Source organism: Lissotriton vulgaris, chromosome 6, assembly GCF_964263255.1.
Source record: "Lissotriton vulgaris chromosome 6, aLisVul1.2, whole genome shotgun sequence".
In the NCBI taxonomy this organism is placed as follows: Eukaryota; Metazoa; Chordata; class Amphibia; order Caudata; family Salamandridae; genus Lissotriton; species Lissotriton vulgaris.
Window position 1 is genome coordinate 201394069 of NC_141694.1, and position 19120 is coordinate 201413188.

Sequence of the window (19120 nt, forward strand, 5' to 3'; positions counted from 1 at the left end):
TGTGGCTGTTGCTTAAGCAGGGTCAACACTCCACTCACACAGCAACCCTATTTCTCAGGCCTGGCGTAGAAGTGGATGCATCTCCACCCATGTCATGTATGACTCTTGAATGATAACAACTGTGCCTAAAAAATGGTTATGCCTGACCAATGAATATAAGGAAAAGTGGTTTAGAGTTGCTGACATTCCCTTGTTTTGCAAAAAGCCTTCTATGAAAATACCTATAATTTCACATAAAATTTCCCCTATAATCTGAAATATTTAAAATCTCTCAAGTGCCTCTCTTTTTACCATGACTTAAAATCAAAAAATGTTCTTCTTTCAATACTAGAGAACACTCGTAACAGCTTTTCCAAGCTAAGAGCTGTCTTGGTTTTACCTATGGAGCCGCCCAGTGCTTCCAGATAAACAACTCGATTTCCTCTATAGTGAATTGGTGACATGGAGTGAATAAACCTTCTTCGATAGAGCACACTGAAAGTTTAATTGCCTTTAACTGAAAATAAGCCAGATGGAGATCACTTGACAAGACTGGTAGCCCCACTGCCACCACTCTCCCAAGGCATTCTCATGCCATGACTTGCACCAGGGAAACGACCCAAAGCACTTCCTAGAGGCAGAGAGATCTCTGGTATGAAAACAGACTTTAGTGGTCCTAAATTGTTTAATATTAGGCTGTGCGGCCTGTTTTACCTCTAATGTAATGCTTAGCTTTCTGTATGCAGCTAAGCTTGACAACATTGAAACAAAATATTTGTCTTATTTGTTCATTTTGATAAATTCAATGCCAAAGCCATAAATCTACCTTAAGTTGGGTAAAACGGCTGTTGAGTTCTTTTCAGGTCTCGCCTACGCAGTGCGCATGCGCTGCTTAGGCAAAAAAGACCTTTTGCGATCACTTTGGCTTTTCAGCCAAAAACGTGCACGCGTTCCATTGCCTTCAATGGCAACGCGTGCTGAGATTTACTTGCGGGAGCGCGCGGCGCCATGTGGGAGCAATTATTGATCCTGGCACTGCACGCTCCCGCGAGTGAAAAGCTTTCACTTGCCCCCTCCTCTCGCCCCTCTTCCTGCTGCACCCTTTTAGCACCAGGAACGCGCTTGTTTTTAATTGCTTTGGGGATAGAACTGCTCCTTTTAATTTAGGAGAGTCACACGAGGGCGCTCTATTCCTTGTTTTAACATTCTGTTGAATGTGGATGGCCCTTGGACAACTAGATGTCTGTGTGCTTGTTTGTGACTCTTCTCGTTTCCGTGCTGCTAAGCATGCAGCTTCGTGTCAAGTGCGGACCCCGGTGTAAGACACAACCCGAGCTAGAGTAGGCAAGCAGGTCCGAAGTGCCTCCCTTTCATCCGGAGATGCCGCTATAGCAGTACACCTGCCCGGAAGGAACAGAACAGGCATTGCTCACTTCATGATGGAAATGTCGACCCTCTGAATAAAGTAATGAATACATTTGCAGTTCTTTCAGCTTCATGGGAAAATGTGGGATGGAGGTGTTACAAAGAAAGTTATAACTATCTTGTGCGTTTCCGTGCTGCTGACCCTGCAGCTTCATGCCAAGTGCGGACCCCCGTGTAAGACACAACCCGAGCAGGTCTGAAGCACCTCCCTTTCTTCCGGGGATGCCCCTATAGCAGTACACCTGCCCGGAAGGAACAGAACGGGCATAGCTCAGTTCATGATGGAAATGTCGACCCTCGGAATAAAGTAATGAATGCATTTGCTGTTCTTTCAGCTTCATGGGAAATTGTGTGATGGAGGTGTTACAAAGAAAGTGATAACTTTCTTGTGCACGATTTAATTGCAGAAATCCAGTTCACTTTAAGAAGGAAACCATTTTCTCGCTTAACCTTCTCAGTCACAAGCGTCCCATTGTACGTTTGCAAAAAATGAGGAATTACACGTTTGATTCCCCCTTTACCCCCGGACGTACTTTGTATTGATACCAGCCTTACCTCATACATATGTAATGAAGCTGGCACGCTTCTAGAACACCAGTCAGCCTATGACACAGAAGGAATCACTGGCCCCCAAACTTGCACTGTTACCTTTTCCATTAGAAGCACCATACTTTCTGTATACATTAATCAAGAATCACCGCTTTACTTTTTTGGCTAGTGCCTATTCTATATAGATCCAAGTACAGCACCAGGTAGAACTTTCATTTTCCACCTGTCCTCAAATTACCTGTCTTCAGTATCCCCTTATTCAGCCTATACCAGAGCATGCCCCTACGCACCAATAGGAACTCACTGGGCCACTCAACCATAGAGAATATTGAGAGACTGCATGGGCCTTACTCATCTCTTTGCCTTAAGAAAGAACAAATCCTTGAGGCCCCTCTCATCCTGTTCCTGTAAGGTATTCCTTATTACAAAGAGGATCTGCACTTTTTATTTTAATCATGCCAGAATATGATCAAAACAAGGCCAGAGATTTGGTTACCCGGCTCCTGCAATGTAAATCACTGAAATGTACTCGACCTGTTGCTTCCACGCATTTGTATCTCCCATAGATCTTCATTTTTGCCATGCTACTTTGAGTAGAGAGTCCGGAGGCTACATTTGTTTGCTTTTGCCAGGTAGACTACTTCGCAGTTGTCGGGAGTTGAGATTTTCACTCAACCGGTTTCTTTCAGCCATGCCACAATACACTTAATTGAGGAGCCTGGTCAGCCTGTACCTTTGTTCCAAATACATTTTGTACGATGCGTCAAAGTTACAGAAAAGTAAATAACTGCAGGAAGGTGAAATTTATCTTAGCCTATTTGATTTGAGATTCTAAAGTTAGCAACTGCATCTCCTGAGAATAAGAGTTTTGCGATTATCATGCATGCCCACACTGACTCAGTTAACACATGATTGCAGGAGTACACAATCACCGGTGCATCCATAGTTCTAAATAATGTGTTCTTGGATATATTTAAGTTGTTTTTTAGCGCTCAACACAATGTATTTTGCTTACTTCAGTGCACTATGACAACAACACTCATTGTACAAAAGTAAACAGGAATCAGTTGGAGCCCAACGAAAATGGCGGGCCCAGTACTACGTTCTTGATAAAGACTAGGCATAAATGTTCAATTTAAGGTGTGCCTGAGCTGCTTATTGCATAGGTCCTCCTTGAAATGAATGTGATTGGGCTCTTCCCTCACTCTTAGTCTTAGTGTATTCCGCATTCTAGGACCTTGAACTACAGAGTCCTGGTGTTGCTTGCATGCATTGTCGCAAGGGTAGAGTTGAGTAGGCCTGGGTACTGATAGACTGTTGGTTCCTGGTAGCAAGAAAATACAACTGACTGCAATAGTGTTAGCAGTTTTAGCCTGCCTACATTGGCACTGATAGAAATTACGGTTAAACATAGATTAGTATGTGTGTCCTGTGTGATATTATATATCTTATGAGGGATGCGCCATTTAAATCTGGGTGACTGGTTATGAGTAGCTTTGCTTTAGCAAAGGAGATCTCAGCTTATGTTAGTCACTATAAACATTGCAGTCCAACTTTTGCATTACTTGATGAGCAACAGGCAGTCAATGGAGAGCAGCGGAGGTTTGGATGATGTGATTGAATTTGTTAATTCTCAGTAGAAGATGGGCATCAAGGGTCTGGATTCTTTTTCTGGACTCTTGAACTCTTCAGAATCTGCACAGAAGCAGCATAGGCAGGCAAAGATGTAAGGTGTTTAAAGTTTGATGTAAGTATAAGCACTAATTGTGATGGCATTCAGGACCGCACAGAACGTAGCACAGGTGAGTGTCTTTGGTAAGGCCTATAGCATTGTGGTAGATGGAGTTTTGTGGTCAGTTCTATGCTTTTTATGTCTGAGTTTTACTACAATCTCTGTTGATATCTTTGAACATTGTGGCTGTCTGGACACTTAGTCTGCTCCTGGGGCTGCTCCATTGCTGGCACAGGTACTTTACGATTTGAAATGTTCTACTATAGCATTTATTTTTTAATGCAGTTTTATATGGTGCAGACTTTACCCAAAGGTGTCAGAGTGCTTTACATTAGAACCAAGTATGTTACATAAGGAGAACTAGCTTACCCGTCGCGCGTTGCTGCGATCTCAGAATAAAGGAAATTTAAGGAAACTTGTTATGATAACATTCAATTTACATTGTGTCATTTTTATTGAAACTTATTCATTTTAATATGGAAAACATTTTAAAGTGTTGTTTTAATTCTGTTTATTTATTCGAGTGCTTGTGGATACACGGTATTATTTGTTTTTCCGTCTGGTGCGTACACAAATAAATCAGGTTTTCCAACGTGTGAGCTGGCCACATACAGTTGTCCATGTGAGAAGCACGGATTCTCCAAATCTAGTCCACACACTTGCAGCGATTGTCCTTGTGCTTTGTTGATGGTCATTGCAAAAGCGAGTCGCATCGGAAACTGTAAACGTTCAGTATTGGAAAGATTATGAGGGCCCTAGGGTGCCGGGGGGGCGATATTTAACAATTTAAAAAAAATGTTTTTTTGCCAGAAACCTTCGCGGGAGTGTACTCAACAACTTTTAACCATTTGTTTTGTTTTTTTGCCAGAAACCTTCGCGGAATTGTACTCAACAACTTCCCAAAGTTTCATGGCGATCGGATGAATGGTGTAGTAATGCATAAAGGACAAACAGACATACTTTCGTTTTCATATATATCGATTACACACTAACAAGTAACAAATACAATCAGGCTAGTTCAAAAGGTAAAGATAAAATAAGAGGTTAAAGAAATAGGTTAATACAGGTATTCAAATGACTGCCAAATAGTCTTGAGGGACATGAGAGAGAGTTGAATTAAGCCTGAAAGTGTCTTATGAAGAGAAGGGATTTAAGATCTGTTTTGAAGGTCCGGATAGAGGCTGTAGTTCGGAGGGTTGGGGGAAGTGAGTTCCAGACTCTAGCTGCATTGCCTGAGAAGGATTGAGCCATACATCTTTCCCTTTTGGCAGTAGGGGGCTCGAGCAGTAGTTTTTTAGCATTGCATGAAGGTCTAGAGCCGCCTGGGATTTTGAGTTTTTTTGCCAGATAGTGAGGGGTGGAAGTGTGCAAGGGTTTGTGGGTGATACAGGCATTCTTGTAAATTGACCTTGCTTCGATGGGAAGTGGCCGAAGAGAAGACAGTATGGTCATTGATCATTCTGTCCATTGTAAATTGTCCATGAATCTTTCATGGGCCATATCAAATCCTAAACAAGCATTGGCATATAAATCCTAAAATAGTCTGTTACAAGTTTCTTTCTGCAACGCTTTCTGCAAGATTCTCCCTTCTAGAGTCTAGAGACAGTTGCAAGTTAACCCTGGTGAAACAGAAACCCTGCTTTATTTCCATCATTCAACAGGTGAGTTTTGAAACTGGCATTTCCTCTTTGAATAAGCTTAACTTGCATGATACCTTATATGATAGGGATCCTTATTTGAGCCCCAGCTCTCCCTTGGACAAGAGAATTCACGTGGGTTTTATAAGGGATAATTTCACGTGCATACTAACACGTGGCCTAACTTTGCCTAAAAAAATGAATCCTGAAGGGAATAGAGATTTATTAACTTTGGAAAGGCAACGGGTGGAAAAGTTACAAACCATCTGCTTACGAGGCAGGGATGTTCAAATTCCCTGTGAGGCTATATGTATATGCCAAGGTTAATTGATTTAAGATGTGTTTATTGAGAGATTACCTTTTATTATGTAAATATAGCATATGGACGCATTTAAGTTATTTATATGACTGAGGTATATCATAAAAACTTGCATCAATGGATCGATTTGGCAATCATTGGGTTAAAAAGTGTTGAAGAAAAGAGTAAGGGTAATGAGTAGCGGATGCTGGCAGTGATGATTTGTATTTTTAGTTTTTGGGCAGAGTGCATTGCCCATCACCCTTTCACGTAAGAGACTGTGGTTTGCTATGTTGGTTGTGCCAACGTTAGAGGTACCAGGTATTTTGTCCTAAGTATTATCTTAACTTTACAATGGGATTTAATCGGAAAGGCAAATAAAACATGGACTTGACCTCTGGCATTTCAGTATCAGCAGGGTTGTGGTACCCTCGAAAGACTGACGGTAGTGCCTCTTATGGTAAGAGAATTTGTGGCACTCATATAATGCCACCCATGGGCAGATCAAACTTTGACTGGCATTAGAGTACGTGTATGGCATTTGAGTGTACAGCTGTGTGTGTTTTTCCGGTCATTTTAGTTCGTGCCTGGACATTTCAGGCTGTGGTTAGGAGTTGGAGAGCGTGGCTGCAAAATGGACTCTGTGCCTGGACATTTTAGGCTTTGTCTTTACGCATGATGTTTGCTTCTGTTTATTTGAGGTTGTGTTTGGTCGTTTGAGATTGTACTTGCGCATTAGCAGTTCTAGTTGGATATGTGACGGATTTACCGTTGGCATCATTCTGTACTCAGGCATTTGTGACCCGCCTCTGCCATGTCAAGCAATGCCTATGCATTTGTGTCTGCAATTTGGCATTCGAGGTTGCTGATTGTACCAGAGAAGTCAGCTCTTGTATAATATTAAAGTGAACCCTGGAGAATCTTGGTAGTACCCAAGCTTTACCATATTGTTCCAAGATGGCTGTCACGGTGCGTCTACATCCAACATGACAGCCATCTTGAAAGTAAACGAAATACAATTCCAAGCTTTGCGCCTGACACTAACAACTTTGCCAATGCTTGTCACAAATTCAACAAGGATTAGCAATACCAAAGCTGTTAACGAACACGCATTTTTTTGTGTATCAAGAGGGAGAGAGAGGACCAGATAGCTAGTCCAGATCCCCGGTTTATATGTTAATTAATCAAAAAGAGACTAGCTAGGAATGGGGTTTGGCAAGATTTTTATTTTAAAGATCTTAGTGACTCAGTCTTGTTTTGTCAAGGGGTGATGGCACCTGATGGGTGTCCTTAAAAAGCCCTCACCCACCAACCTAGTTGGTGGCATGCTTCATCATCAGGCCCACCCAGTGACACCTAGCGTGTCCCGGGTGTGCTACGACGCCTTGTTACAGCGGAGCAGGTATGTCACTGTGTGTGCGGTGAAGGGTGATAAGTTTGTGAATTTAAAACGGCTTGGCGGGGGTCCCAGTACCCGAAAGGGGAAGAGACTTTATTACCTGGGCCTCCGTCAGCGGTTAAAAATAAGGCTGTGGGACGTTGGAGGGGAGTTACGACCTCCCCGTCCTTTAGAGTGTCAACATGTTTCAGCCAGTGCCTTATCAGTATGCTGGCTTTCTTCAGGACATATAAAAGGGTGTGTGCAATTAAAACTAGTGGGTGTGTGAAACAGACTATGTGTCTACACGCCCTAAAGTGTATCTATGTGTGAGAGGGGGGATTCCCTTCTCAAGTACACGCTAGTTTTAAGTAGTTTTCTCTTCAAGGTTATTGAAGTGGCAAAGGGTTGACCAGGATTGACCAGGATTTCTGGCCAGTCCCTGCTTTGGACCTGTTGTGCCTCCTTCGCAGAGGAAGTGTGTGCGGTGAAGGATGATAAGTTTGTGAATTTAAAACGACTTGGCGGGGGTCCCAGTACCCGAAGGACATATAAAAGGGTGTCACTGGGTGGGCCCGATGATGAAGCATGCCACCAACTAGGTTGGTGGGTGAGGGCTTTTTAAGGACACCCATCAGGTGCCATCACCCCTTGACAAAACAAGACTGAGTCACTAAGATCTTTAAAATAAAAATCTTGCCAAACCCCATTCCTAGCTAGTCTCTTTTTGATTAATTAACGAACATGCATTGCCAGAGCATGATCATTACAGTGCCAATGTTTAGTTATTGTATCATTGATTCCAAGTATTCATATCTGATTGTTTGTAGAACTGGGCAGAATGTGTCACTGAATTTTGCCATGCGTTCATTTAACCACCATCTTTCTAATTTTATGGTTAATTTTATGGTTAATTTTGTATAACTGAATGATGCAAGTGCCAGATGTTTTACCTCTGAAGGCCCATAATTAATATTACAAAACAATCCATATCTCTTCTAGCGCACCCTTGTATGCACTTCTGTTTTGTGCATATTGAAATGGTGGAAACTTTCCAAAATTATCAGTTTACAGTAGAGCCTTTGGCAGATTTTGGGTATAAAGAGATTATAATGAACAATTTCCAATTACAGCAACCCGGCCATCTGCCCTTTAATTCCATTATTGTTTGCTTTATTTATTAAGTGACCACCATGCAAAATATAATAAATATCAATTTCAACTCCCTCTTATGCAGCGCTTTCCAAAACACTTAAAGCAATTTTTATTATTTTAGTTTATTTCTATTTTTATTTTACGCATATCAAAGGGCAGAGAATCACGGCACTACAGCATTGAGTGAAACGCTCGGTAACAAAGTGAAACAAGCATTGGCAAAGCCAACAAATCTGGCATTGCCGACAGCCTTCTGCAATTCTTATTCTTCTATCATTTTTTACAAAACTTTATTGTTTGGGAATATGCCAGGCCCTCATCAAACTACAAAAATCATTTGCTATAGACACAAACGTTTTTGGGTCTACAAAACACACACATTACCGTAGTACTTCCTGGCACTGCAGAGAAATACTTAAAAAGACAACCAGTCTGGCATTGGCTACAAGCTCATGCCTTTGAGACAAACAAAGAAAGTAAGACAAAGTAACAAAGGAGGAAAGAATGAAGAATAGAGAGAAAGAAAAAAGGAAGAAATAAGGAAAAGGTGAAGGAAACGAAGGAAGAAGACCATAAAGAAGGATTACAAAAGAAAGAAGGAAAGAGAGGAAAAGAGAAAGAAAGAGGGAGGGAAAGAAAAAGGAAAGAGAGAGGGAAAGAGAGAGAAAGAAGAAAGAAAGAAAGAAAGAGGGAGAAAGGAGGGAAAGGAGAGACAGAGAGGAAGAAGTAAAGAGAAAAAAGAAGTAAAAATGGAAAGAGTAGGAACAATGAAAAGAGAGAAGGAAAAAAAGACAGAAAAGAGAAAGAAACAAAGAAAGAAGTAGAGAAGGAAAGAAGTTTAGACAGAAACAGAGTTGGAAAGAGAGAAGATGAGGAAGAAAGATCGATAGCAAGAAGGAAAGAAAGAAGGGACAATAAAGGAAGAAGGGAAGAAAGAAGGAAAAAAGGCAAGAACGATTGAGAAAGAAGGAAAGAAATAGGAAAAAGAAGGAAAAAAGAAAGTAGAAAGAATGAAGAAAGAAAGAAAGAGAGGAAGAAAATAAAAGAAGAAAAGAGGGAAAATAGAGACAGAAAGCCATTAGGAAACAGATGGGAAGAAAGAAGGAACGTAAGAGAAAAGAAAAAAGAAAAGGAAAGAAAGAAAGAGAGGGCAAGAAAAAAGAATATAAAATAAAGAGAAAGGAAGTAAAGAGAAAGAAAGAGAAGGAAAGAGAAAGTAATAGAAGGAACGAGAGAAAGAGAATGAAAGAAGGCCATAATGAAAGAAGATAAGTGAAAGGGAGAAAAAGAAAAAAGGAAAAAAGGAAAGAAAGAAAGAAATATGAAGAGAAGGCAAAAAGTGAAGGTGGAAAGAGATTAGGAAAGAGAAGGAGAGAAGGAAAGAAAGAAAGAAAAGAAAAAAAGAAAGACTGAATGAAAGAAAGAAAGAAAGAAAGAAGGAGATAAAGAAGGGAAGATGAAGAAAGAAGGGAAGCCAGAAAGGGAAAAGTAAGACAAGAGAGAGAATGAAAGAACGTAAGAAATAAGGCAAGAAGAAACAAAAAATGAAAGGAAAAAGAATAAAGACAAAATAAAGAGGGGAAGAGAATGAAAGAAGGAAAGAGGGGAATAGAGAAACAAAGAAAAATGGAAAGAGAAGGGAACGGAAGGGAAGAGAAGAGATGTAATGTAATGTAAAACATTTTTATAGAGCACACTTACACCCAGCGGTTTCATGGCGCTATAGGCAGTAGAGAGGCAGAGAGAAACAGGTGAGAACAGAAGATAAGGGAATTAATTGTGCGCCGTACGGAACAGGTGTGTTTTCAAGAGGGACCTGAAATGAGGGTAAAAGGTGGTGAGCCTGAACTCTAGGGGAAGTGCATTCCAAAAGGAAGGGGCAAGAAACAAGAATTTAAGCCCTCCATGTTTCTTGCGTTTGAAGGTGGGAGTTTTAAGTAGAGCCAGATGGGAGGACCGGAGGTTCCGGGGGGGGAACATGGTATTGGAGAAGGGAGGAGATGAAGGCCGGGCCGAGGCCAGCCAATGCTTTAAAGATAGTGCAGCCCAATTTGAAATTGCACAGTTCAACTTCGGGGAGCCAATGAAGAGTTTTCAATAGTGGACGAACGTGCTGATGCCTAGGCTGATTGAAAATCAATTGTTCCGCCTGGTTCTGAACCAGCTGTAATCAGTTTAGTTGGTAGGCGGGGATGCCAACATAGAGAGAGTTGGCATAATCTAGCCTGGAAATTACCAGGGCCAGTAAGGCCAGGGTGAGGGCCTCTGTGGTTAGGAATCGAGATATCTTACGGATTTTACGTAAGTGAAAGAAGCTAGAGGAGATCACCGCGTTAATCTGGGGTTTCATCGATAGATCCTTACAGATTACCACCCCTAGGCTTTTGGCAGAACCAGCAGGGCAAGGGGGAAGGCCTAGGCAAGTAGGCCAGAAGTTAGGATTCCATGGGTTGGATGTACCCCCGATAAGAACCAGTTTGGTCTTATTGGGGTTAAGTTTCAGGTGGTTTGCTCCCATCCAATCACTGATGTGACATAGAGTGGACTGGAAATTGTGGATGGATTGATCCGAGGGGTTGGTGTTGAGGATCAGTTGAATGTCATCTGCATAATTAAATGCAGTGACATTACTGCCTCGTAAAGAACGGATGAGGGGGGCATGGTACAAATTAAAAAGAAGGGGGGAAAGAGAGGAGCCCTGCGGGACGCCACATGTTAACTTGACCTTGTCAGCAGAGAACTGGGATGGACGGGCAGCCTGATGACGATCACTCAGAAACGAGCGAACCCAGTCAAGGGCTGAACCCCGGATGCCGGCCTCCTCGACATGGCCGACCAGAATATCATGGTCGACCGTGTAGAAGGCGGCCGACAGATCGAGGAGTACCAGAGCCTGGCTGGTGTTGCACTCCGCCCCTCTCCGCAGCTCCTCCATCACTGAGAGAATGACCAGCTCAGTTGAGTGGGCAGGTCGAAACTCGGCCTGTTGGGAATCAAGGAACTGTGAGTGTTCAATAAATGAACTCAGACAGTGGGTAACCTGAGCCTCAAGGACTTTGCTGAGGTAAGGGAGTAGGGAGATAGGACGAAAATGATTCATGAGGGAGGGTTCAGCATTGGGTTTCTTGAGGATAGGCACCACAACCACGGTTTTAAAGGAACTAGGGACTAAACCTGTTTTGAGTGAGTTGTTGAGGAGAGTCAGAGGGGGAATAGGGCAGGCAGAAAAAGCCTCACGCAAAACGTGGGGGGGCAGCAGTCAATAGGGGAGCCAGAGCTCACCTTATTTAACAAAGTTCGAAACTCGTCTTCCGAGATTGGTGGTATCTGTGTAATCTGCTGCGAGTTGTGAACAGCGGGAGTGGAAACAAACGTGGGTAAATCAGAGGGGACCGAACAAGAAATACTATTTTTAATTGTAATAACTTTTTCAATAAAAAATTAGTTAAGGGAGTCACAAAGTGCCTGGGAGGGGGGAAGTTTGATGGTGATCCTATCTGGGTGTGAGAGTTCTTCCACAATAGAAAAAATATCTTTAGCCTTGGAGGCTGAGTCAGTAATTTTCTTAGAGAAATAAGAAGTTTTAGCTTGCAAGATAGCTAGCTTGTAAACTTTAAGCTGGGTCGTAAATACCAGCTTCTTATCAGGAAGATAGACTCGTCGCCAACAGCGCTCGGCCTGTCTAAGTTTAAGTTTTTTTTCTTTAAGTTCCTCTGAAAACCATCTTTGCGCGTCATGGGGGCGTTTTAGCCTAACCTGTTTGAGTGGGGCTAAAGTATCGCTAGCAGACTCAAGCCAGCACTGCAGGCCCAGTGCTTGGGTGTCCAACGAGTCGTCCTCCGGTGAGGAGGAGGCTCGAAGTAAATGAGAGAGGTTTCCCTCAAGAGTTCGACTAACATGGGTAGTGATGGCGAAAGAAAAGGTAATAATAGAATGGTCCGACCAGGTGCAGGGAAGGATGTCCAGGTTGTGATGCCATACCTGGTCAAGAGTATGGCCCTTGATGTGAGTTGCTTGGCGAATATGTTGAGAGCAATTCATACCCAGTAACAAGTTGGAGGTGGATGAACAGGCACTCTCTCTGTCATCAAAGGGCCAGTAGTTAAAATCCCCCAAGATCAAAATTTTTGAGTTGTTAATAACCAACTGGGAGAGCATATCGCTAAACATTGATGGAAAATTGAGCATGGACTGAGGGGGCCGATAGACTAGAACACAAATAAGGGGGGCCACAGGGGAATCCAGCCTAAGAATGAGGCAGTCAACCAAGGAGATCGCAGTAATAGCTACTGAAGAAAATCTAATGGGATGCTTAATAATAGCTGCCACCCCACCACCCGGCTTACCGGTAGGTCTATTGCCTTGGAGGATATAGTAGCCTGGAGGAACCGCCGCAAGGATGTCCGGTGAAGACTCCTCATTCAGCCATGTTTCTGTGACAAAGAGTATTTTGGGCTTATCCGAGTCCAGAAGCTGGAAGATCTCCAGCTGATGTTTAACCAGCGAGCGGGTGTTCAAATATCTCACCGTGAAATTGGAACTAGCAGCTCCTTTGACAGGAGTGGGGGGGATGGCTAAAGGGGTCGGTGCGGCAGGAGCGGAGGCCATAGCTGCCGTAGGAAAAAACTTCGGGAAAGCTAAACGAGGACAAAGCAGACCCAATGAGTCCAATCTAGCTAGTATAGTTGGGCAAAGGGGCCGTTGAGAGTGCAGATGTTTCAAGTCATAAGCAGTATAAGTAACAAAAAGGGCAGAGTGGCGAACCCCTTGCCCCGGCCGGCCGCGGACGGGCGCAGACGGGCTCACCTTTGGTTTGAAGGAAAGAAAGAAAGAAAGGGAATAAGAAGGAAAGAAAGAAGAGAAGAAGTAAAGAGAAAAGAAAGGAGATGGGAACGAGAAGGAAAGAAATAGAGAAGTAAAGAGAAAGAAAGAGAGAGAAGGAAAGTGAAAGAAAGAGAAGGAAAGGGAGAAAAATAGAAGTAAAAATTGAAAAAAAAATGAAAGAAGGTAAGAATGAAAGATTGTTATTAGAAAGGAAGAAAAAGAAAAAAGGAAAGAAAGATAGAAGAGAAAGGCAGAGGCTAGAGACAGAGAGAAAGAAAGCAAGAGAGAAAGAAAGCATGAAAGAAAGCCAACGCAAACCCAAAAACTATCTTTAACTATCTTCAACTCGGGGGCTGGCCAGGCGCCGGCGAAGATGGCCGCCTGTCTCGGGACCTCCGCCGGAGCCGAGCGCTTACCCCTTTGAATCCGGCCATAATCCACTCCAATTTGCACTCCTACTGTAGCCATAGCCTGGGGCTACATGGCAGTGCCGGCGGTGCTAACTCCGGAGGCTCTGCTCGCCTCCTACGCCGTGCGGAGATCCCGAGAGGCTGGGCCCTGACGACTGCCGGGAGAGCTGGAGCCGTGCACACGGGATTGAGGATGACGCGAGGCCCCAGCTTGACAGACTGTGCGCGGAGAGACGGAGTGCGCCGGGGCTCGTGCATTCCGACTACACTTGGAATGGGGGCTGGCGGTGGAGCGCGGACATGAGGGCCCCCCCTGGTGATAACGGAGATGCAACAATAACGCCAAACAACATCGGAAGCAGCCAGTGAGTAGGCCAGCCTGCAACGCATTGGGGGCCTGTGGCGATCGTGTGCTGCCCAGCTGTGGGTCTGAGTGATTGGCAGCTCCATTGGGCACGAGGGACGGCTGAGTGTTGAGTGCACTGGTTCCGCATTGGAGGCGGCGCCCACGGGTCTGAAGGGGGCCCATTATAGCATAGGTGAAGTCGGGGTGCCTCCGCCCCCACCCCCCTGAAGAGGAAGCGTTGTGTGCTTATATGCGGACACGGTGATGATCACGCAGCACCCTACACAGAGACTCTGCAGTGGCACGTGGGCCATTCTGCGGCCTGGCCCTGGGGGCCATCTTACTAGAGAGAGACGGAGATTGAAACGCAGGGGGAGCCCTACACGGGTCTGCAGTCGGGCCGAGAGCATTGCAGCCTATGGAATGAAAATACAGCAGGAGACCACCACTTGAAGGGGAGTACCACATTCAAGGGCTGCACGGACGGTCCTTTGGAATACCTTGGAGTGTGTGGGAGGCAGCCGTGTAGGCCCGGACCTGGGGGTGAAGGACTGCACCTAGTGCCCAAGTTAAGCATATGAAAGGCAGGGGTGCTGCGAGTCATAGCTACTGGTGGGAGTGAAGGATCCCTGGAGTGCGCCTTGTGCCCGTCCGTTGTCGTCGGGGTGACTCTCCAGTGGGCCTATGTACACCACGGTAGTGTTGTGGACTGAGTGGGTGAGCCGCCACATGAGGCCCAAGAACAATGTAGCCACGCAGTCTAACAAGCTAGACAGGTACGCAGTTCAGATGGGGACTCCCCAGGTTGATGGTGCATCGGGAGACCAAGCAGCCCTGAAAGAACCGTCTTTGGCTTCAATCATGACTGCATTACAGACTCTGGGCACCAATCTGGAGACAAAAATTGACAAAATCTCCATCGAAGTCAATCTTCTCCGCACCGACCTGAGTAAAACCTCGGAAAAGGCCAAGGCAAATTAATCTGATATACGGGAGCTACAAACCTCCTCGAAGGCACTTAAACAGCGCGTAAACAAATTGGTGCACCAGCATCGCCAGGTGGCCCTGAAGCTGGAGGACCAAGAAGGACGAGCCCGCAGGAACATCATCCGCGTGGTAGGTTGTTGATGTTGTTTTATTGCAGGAGACCCACCTGATGGGAAAAACGTGCTATGCACTAAATAGATGGAAGTACACCTTGATGACACATGCCGGTTTCACATCCGGGTCCCGGGGCGTTGGGATTCTTCAGCGCCGCAACTTTCCAATGGTCATTGATCGTACAGATGTGGATCCTCTGGGACGCTTTGCGGCTATCTTAGGGAAATGGGAGGGTCGTAGGCTCAACTTAGTAACGGTCTACATTCCACCGGGTCTCCAAACGCAATCATACCACGATCTGGGGAAGCTACTGCTTTCCTTCCCAGAGGGGCTGCTCCTCATGGGTGGGGACTTTAATGCTGTGGTTTTAGGTGACGTAGACAGACATCCAGCCAGGGACATTGGGGTAGGACAAAGGTGGCTTCCCAACCTTATGGAGGCATTCGGACTCCTTGACCTCTGGCGCCTCAAACATCCGACACAAAAGCAATAAACTTTCTTCTCTGGTCCGCATCACACCTTTTCACGCCTGGACTACCTCCTTGCACCAATGCACCAAGACGCAACAATCCGTGAGGTCGCCCATCTGGCGCGGAGTATATCGGATCATTCCCCTCTATGGGCACACGTAACAATTGAAGACAGGAAAGTTTTGTGTATGGCGCCGATTAACGCCTGGTACATTAAGGGTGAGGTATCCAAAGAGAAACTTTTCTCAGTCGATTGATCGATACTTTGAGGAGAATGTGGGTACTGTCGAATCGTCAGTAGTTTTGTGGCAGGCCTTTAAGATGGTGCTGAGGGGGAGGCCCTTTCGGCGATTGCGGGCCACCGCAAAGACCGAGAAGCACAGATGTTTACCTTAGAAAATGACCTGCTGGCACTTGAAGGTGCTGCACAGAGTGACGGGGATCCAGACCCGCTCCACCAAAACCAACTTAAAACTGCGGAATACAAGGACTTGGCCACTGACACGGCCAAGACCTTGGCGAGAGACAGGGAGGGTAGACTGTACGACCAGGGAGACAAGGCGGGCAAATTGATAGCATGGCTGGATAGGAAACAGCAAACTCAAAAGGTGGTGGCTGAGCTTAAGATTGATGCGGGGGCTGTTATTACGGAGCCCCACGAGATTGTCAGGTAGTTTGCGACACACTTCAGAAATGTATACACTAGGAGATCTGAGAGGTCAGAAGAGGAGTCGGCGGCCTTATTGGGCGACATCGTCCTTCCCACTCTCTCTGCATAAGAACAGGAGACTCTGGAGGCACCCCTTACCGTTGATAAACTAGTCAAGGCCATTCATGACCTTTGTCCTGGGAAGGCTCTCGGGCCCAATGGTCTGCCGGTGGAGCTCTACAAGCTCAAACCCGACAGCCTTGGCGCACACCTGCATCAAATTTTCGATGACAGTAGGGAACAGGGAATACTGCCAAAGGACCAACGCATAGCCACTGTCATTGTTATCCCCAAGGTGGGGAAACCTAAAGAGCCATGTGCCTCTTATAGACCGATATCACTGCTGAATGCTGAGCCGAAAATCCTCGCCAAAGCACTGGCCAATAGGCTCAAACCTTGGTACATCCGGACCAATCGGGCTTTATGCCTCACCACAATACAGCACTTAATCTGCGCCGTCTCCATGGAGTGCTGGGGTGTTGCCACCGGCTGCACGAGGATACCGTGGTTGTATCATTGGACACAGCGATGGCGTTCGACACTCTTGAGTGGCCCTACATGATGGGATTTGGTCCAAACTTTACCAGCTGAGTACGTTTCCTATATACCGAACCACTAGCTCAGGTGGTAGTCAACAATAAAATCTCAGCACTTTCACACTAGAGAGGGGAACACGACAGGGGTGCCCCCTCTCACCTCTACTTTTTGCTCTCTCCCTGGAACCACTTGCAGCCCGGATTAGGCAGACTCCCTCCCTGAAGGAGATACGGTGGACAGACGGTTGGAAAGACAGGATCTCGCTGTACGCGGACGATATCCTCCTTTACCTTACAACGCCGCATAAGTCCATTGCAAGGGCACTAGATATCTTTAACAGTTTCGGAGAGTACTCTGGCTACAGCATTAACTGGGGGAAATCCCTCCTCTACGTCCTACATGGCCCCCCCCTCAGATCCTGCGTGACTGTTCAATCCAAATAGCTAATGATGGCTTCACATACCTGGGAGTTTTAATCTCCAAGGACAGGTCCACTCGGTATGAGCGAAACCTCCTGCCACCCCTACAACGGCTCAAGAGAGACAATGCCACCTGGAAAAACCTCCCGTTGTCCCTGATGGGCCGGGCAACACTGCTTAAAATTATGACGCTGCCACGGTTCCTGTACACCCTCCAAAATCACCAGGACTTAGTTCCACGAAGATATTTTGTCACCATTGAGGCCATTCAGAGAGACCTTCTTTGGACCGGAATGCTCCGTAACTCCTTACAAAAACTCACGCTTGGGTGGTTTGATGGGGGGATAGCGTTCCCGGAAATGCAGAAATACTACTGGGCGGTGCACCTATCGGCCATCAACCAGGGTACAGACTGTGCAGGGAATGACCCAGGTTACGAGATTGATAAATGGCTTCTCCCGGGTGGGAATTTCAATTCGGCCCTCTACTCAGGATCGGGAAGGTACCGCCTTACTGGACCCCCCCACAAGCTGTGGCACATAGTCCAAAAGAAACTGGGTTGGCACAACAAGGTTACCCTCGCAACCCCCCTTTGGGCCTTGGAAAAACTAGGTACTCTCAGACCTACAAAAGGATTTTGCAATTGGGACCTAATAGGGATATCCCGCATCAAAGACTTGTGGGGCCCAGACAGGGTAATACCATTTGACACTCTTCAGCACACCTATGATCTCGCCCGGACAGAACACTTCCGCTACATGCAGGTCCGGGATGCACTTCTAGCCAATATTCCTCTAAGGTCACAACTCCCGGAGTCCTCAACACTCGAAGACAGGCTACTCGATGGCCACCTCCCGGAGAGGGCCATATCTCTCACATATAAAAAACTCATTCATCACACCCGGATCCACTACTAGCTCTGAGGGGGAAATGGGAGGCAGATGGACTCGAAATTGATGATGAAGAATGGCGAGAGGCGCTGGCATCCCCCAGGGAAATAGCAATCTCAGCAAAACTACGACTGATCCAATTGAAGATCCTGCATAGAGTCTATGTCTCTGGCACTAGGCTAGTCCTGATGGGTCGTGGCGAAGATGGACTCTGTCGCAGGGGGTGTGGGGAGGTTGGTACCTTCTTACACATACTATGGGAATGCCAGGTGATACAGACCTACTGGACTCGGGTGCTCAATTGTATGTGTGAGGTGTGGGGGTTGAATTGTGCTCTGAGGCTAAGAGGTGCCTTCTTAATATTTGGGAGCCCTCCGACCTCCCATCGATAGGCAAACTATGGGTGACATTAGGCCTAGCGATCACAAAGAGGAATATTGCGAGGTTATGGGGGGCTGTTACACCACCAACGCTCAGCTCCTGGAAGAAGGATATGGATTCTAGTATGGTTCAGGAAAAGACAGTCTATGTGGCCCGTGGATGTCCACGGAAGTGGGTAGCGGTGTGGTCCAACTGGAATGACTACCGGGGAAATATATGTGAGCCCCCCAAATTACTCCCGTTGATGAGCTAATTGATTGAAGATCTCCGTAGCAATAGACTTATCCCTATGACTAAATGTGATCTGCCAGACTTGTAATTCCTGTGCTTTACATACAGATAGCATGTACCAAATGTATGCCTTGTGTGTTATGACCATCTTACTTTGTTCTTTTTGCAAATAAAAAGATTTTTGTTTTTTAGAAAAAAAGATAGTCAACTCATTTACCAACCCCATATCCCTTAAACAAGATATCCCCCATCACAGTCTTTTTGAGATCGCATAGCTGACTACTTCAAACAGAAGGTCCAGTCATTACAACAAGATTTCCCTGCACTCTCCGCTTTGCTTGTCGCTACAACTGCAGATCTAGATAAAAAGAGACCATCCCGTAGAGCTTTTCAAGCCATTAGCCTAGAACAATCTCGGAAGGCTGTTCTTGCAGTGAAATCAGGTTCTCTTTTTGACCCCTTTCCCCCCCTTAATTTTACACGCTATATAGATACTGTCAATCCAGTTATCAATACCATAATAAATGCCTCTCTACTACTAGCTCAAGTTCCCAATGAATGGAAACTTGCTTCAGTCAAGCCTCTCCAAAAGAAACAACTTGCTGATCCCACCACCCTTCGACGAATCTCTTTCCTACCATGTCTTAGT

General features: G+C 45.5%; 1 protein-coding gene across 1 annotated transcript in view; it reads right to left on the minus strand.

The window, feature by feature from the left end:
* LOC147707021 (adhesion G protein-coupled receptor F3-like) overlaps positions 1-19120 on the minus strand; it is a 239009-nt gene that overhangs the window by 166964 nt on the left and 52925 nt on the right. Inside the window, exon 6 of the mRNA XM_086925615.1 lies at positions 12500-12790. Within this exon, the coding sequence (XP_086781741.1) occupies positions 12500-12790 (291 nt within the window). The remainder of the gene's footprint in view (positions 1-12499; positions 12791-19120) is intronic.